This window comes from Chiloscyllium plagiosum, unplaced genomic scaffold, assembly GCF_004010195.1.
Source record: "Chiloscyllium plagiosum isolate BGI_BamShark_2017 unplaced genomic scaffold, ASM401019v2 scaf_12915, whole genome shotgun sequence".
Taxonomy (NCBI): Eukaryota; Metazoa; Chordata; class Chondrichthyes; order Orectolobiformes; family Hemiscylliidae; genus Chiloscyllium; species Chiloscyllium plagiosum.
In genome coordinates, this window is record NW_025175462.1 from 1 (window position 1) to 1,973 (window position 1,973).

The 1,973-nt window shown below is 61.8% G+C and overlaps 1 protein-coding gene across 1 annotated transcript; it reads right to left on the reverse strand.

The window, feature by feature from the left end:
• Positions 1 to 156: 156 nt before the first annotated feature.
• Positions 157 to 1,812, reverse strand: LOC122545335 (T-complex protein 1 subunit theta-like). Its single transcript, XM_043684395.1, has one exon. The coding sequence runs from the start codon at positions 1,810 to 1,812 to the stop codon at positions 157 to 159; it is 1,656 nt and encodes a 551-aa protein (XP_043540330.1).
• Between the last annotated feature and the right edge of the window lie 161 nt (positions 1,813 to 1,973).

A 1,973-nucleotide genomic window follows, 5' to 3' on the forward strand; every position in this document is an offset into this window, starting at 1 on the left:
GTGTGCACGTATGTGTGTGTGTGTTGGGGATCTGCTTTATGAAACAAAGTGAATGAGAGAGAGAGAGAGAGAGTGAGGTAACTCGGTGCAGACACTGCATGCTTTATTTGTTCAGTGGGTGCGCTGTAGCGGACGGAGGCTGAATGTCCCAGAGCCTCAGTCGATGTGATCCGCAGGCTCGTCCCAGTTGGGGTTTTCTCCACGTGGTTTGGGCCCACCGGATTTCTTGGCCATGATGATCTGGTCAACACTGAGCACAGTGACTGCGGCATTGGTGGCGAGTCTAATGGCCGAGCGTTTGACCAGCAGGGAGTCCCAGATCCCGGCCTTGGCTGCGTCTAGCACCTCGGCGTCTCCGGGCTCCATGTTGAAGCCTAGGTTGTGGTGGCCCTCCTGGTGAGTGGCTAAGAGCTGGGTGATGACCTGCCGCTCACGCTCTCCGGTGTTACGGACCAGAGCCTCGGCAATGTCCTGGAAGGAGCGGGCGTATTCCTGGATGGCGTACTGTTCCAAACCAGGGCACGAGGCCCCGTGGGCACTGATCTGTAAGGCTAGCTCCACCTCGGTGGCTCCGGCTCCCGGCACCAGGCGGGAATCTAGGCCCAGGCTCCTGTAGGTGCTGACCCCATCCCGAATGGCCTCCTCCAGCTGGTCCTGTAAGCCATGAAGGGGACCCCGCAGCAGAATCGTGGCCACAGCCGGTGCTCGCTTCTCCTGCTCGAAGATCACCAGCTGTGTGCCACCCACCTCCTGGAGGTACACACGGTCGCAGCGGCCTAGCTCCTCCTGGGACGGCGTTCCCAGCTTCAGGAGCGGCGTGGCTCCCACCGCCTTGGCCAGACGGCTCAGCTCATGCCGGGAGTGTAGCCTCACCACCATCAACCGGTGCTGATCGGCGTAGTGTAGGGCCAACTCCCCTACCTTGCCCCCGATCACCAGCACGGTGACTCCGGCCTGCAGCAGGCCCCTCACCTGGGCCTCCATTAGACGTTCCTCCCCGTCGCCAAAGCCCAGCATGTCAACCGGGCCCTGCAGCAGTACCGTGCCCTTGGTCTCGGGCCTGGAGAGTTCAAAGGGGCAGCTGTAGACCGCCACCCGGGCATCCCGCACGGACGTGACAAGGCTTTCGGCCTCCTTCTTGAAGGCCATGCCCCCCAGCACCAGGGAGTCTCCCACCCCAGCCCCCAGCACCTTACAGACCCTCACCAGGTCGGGGTCAAAAACGCCATGACCCCCTGAGCTGACCACTACGCAGCTGCGGGCTACCAGCCGGGAGAGCGTGCCCTCGTAGCCGCACTGCTTGCTCATGATGGGGGTCCGCACTGCGTCTGCTACAGCGTCCTCATCCAGGAGGTCGTCCAGCCGCCCACAGCTCAGCTCCTCCAGCACCTCCAGGGCCCTCTGACAGCCCTGGCGGTAACCCTCAATCACCTCAGGCACAGAGAGGCCGCTCCTGAGCAGGGAGCCCGCCCGGTCAAGCAGCGATCCGGCCAGCAGTAGTACCAGGGTGCGTCCGTCACCCACCTCCTCCTCCTGCATCTTCATGGCCAGCACCAGCATGTTGGCGGCTGGGTGCTCGATCTGGTACTCCCTCAGCACCGTACTGCTGTCCCCTGTCACCAGCAGCTTCTCCAGGTGGTTCACCACCAGCTTGTTGAGGCCACTCGGCCCATAGGTAGCCTGCAGGGACTGCGCCAGCTCTTTGCAGGCCTCGATGTTGCGGAAGACAACCTCCTCCAGACCACTGAAGTACCGCGCCCCGCTGGTCAGCATCTGCAGGTACCCAGGGGGCTTTGGAACATGGGCCGCCATCACCTGTAAGGGGCAGAAGGGGGGCAAAACTTATCCGGGAGGCCATCTCAATCCATCCCCATCCATCCTGTCTTCCTCAATCTGTTTATCCACCTCCTACTCCCTCAATCTCTTCATTGATCCCAAGTCCTTCAATCTGTCCCTCCATCAACTTTACCCTC

What these genes read in the sequence shown, in the direction of transcription:
- LOC122545335 (XM_043684395.1), bottom strand. Translation starts at nt 1,812, where the DNA reads ATGGCGGCCCATGTTCCAAAGCCCCCTGGGTACCTGCAGATGCTGACC.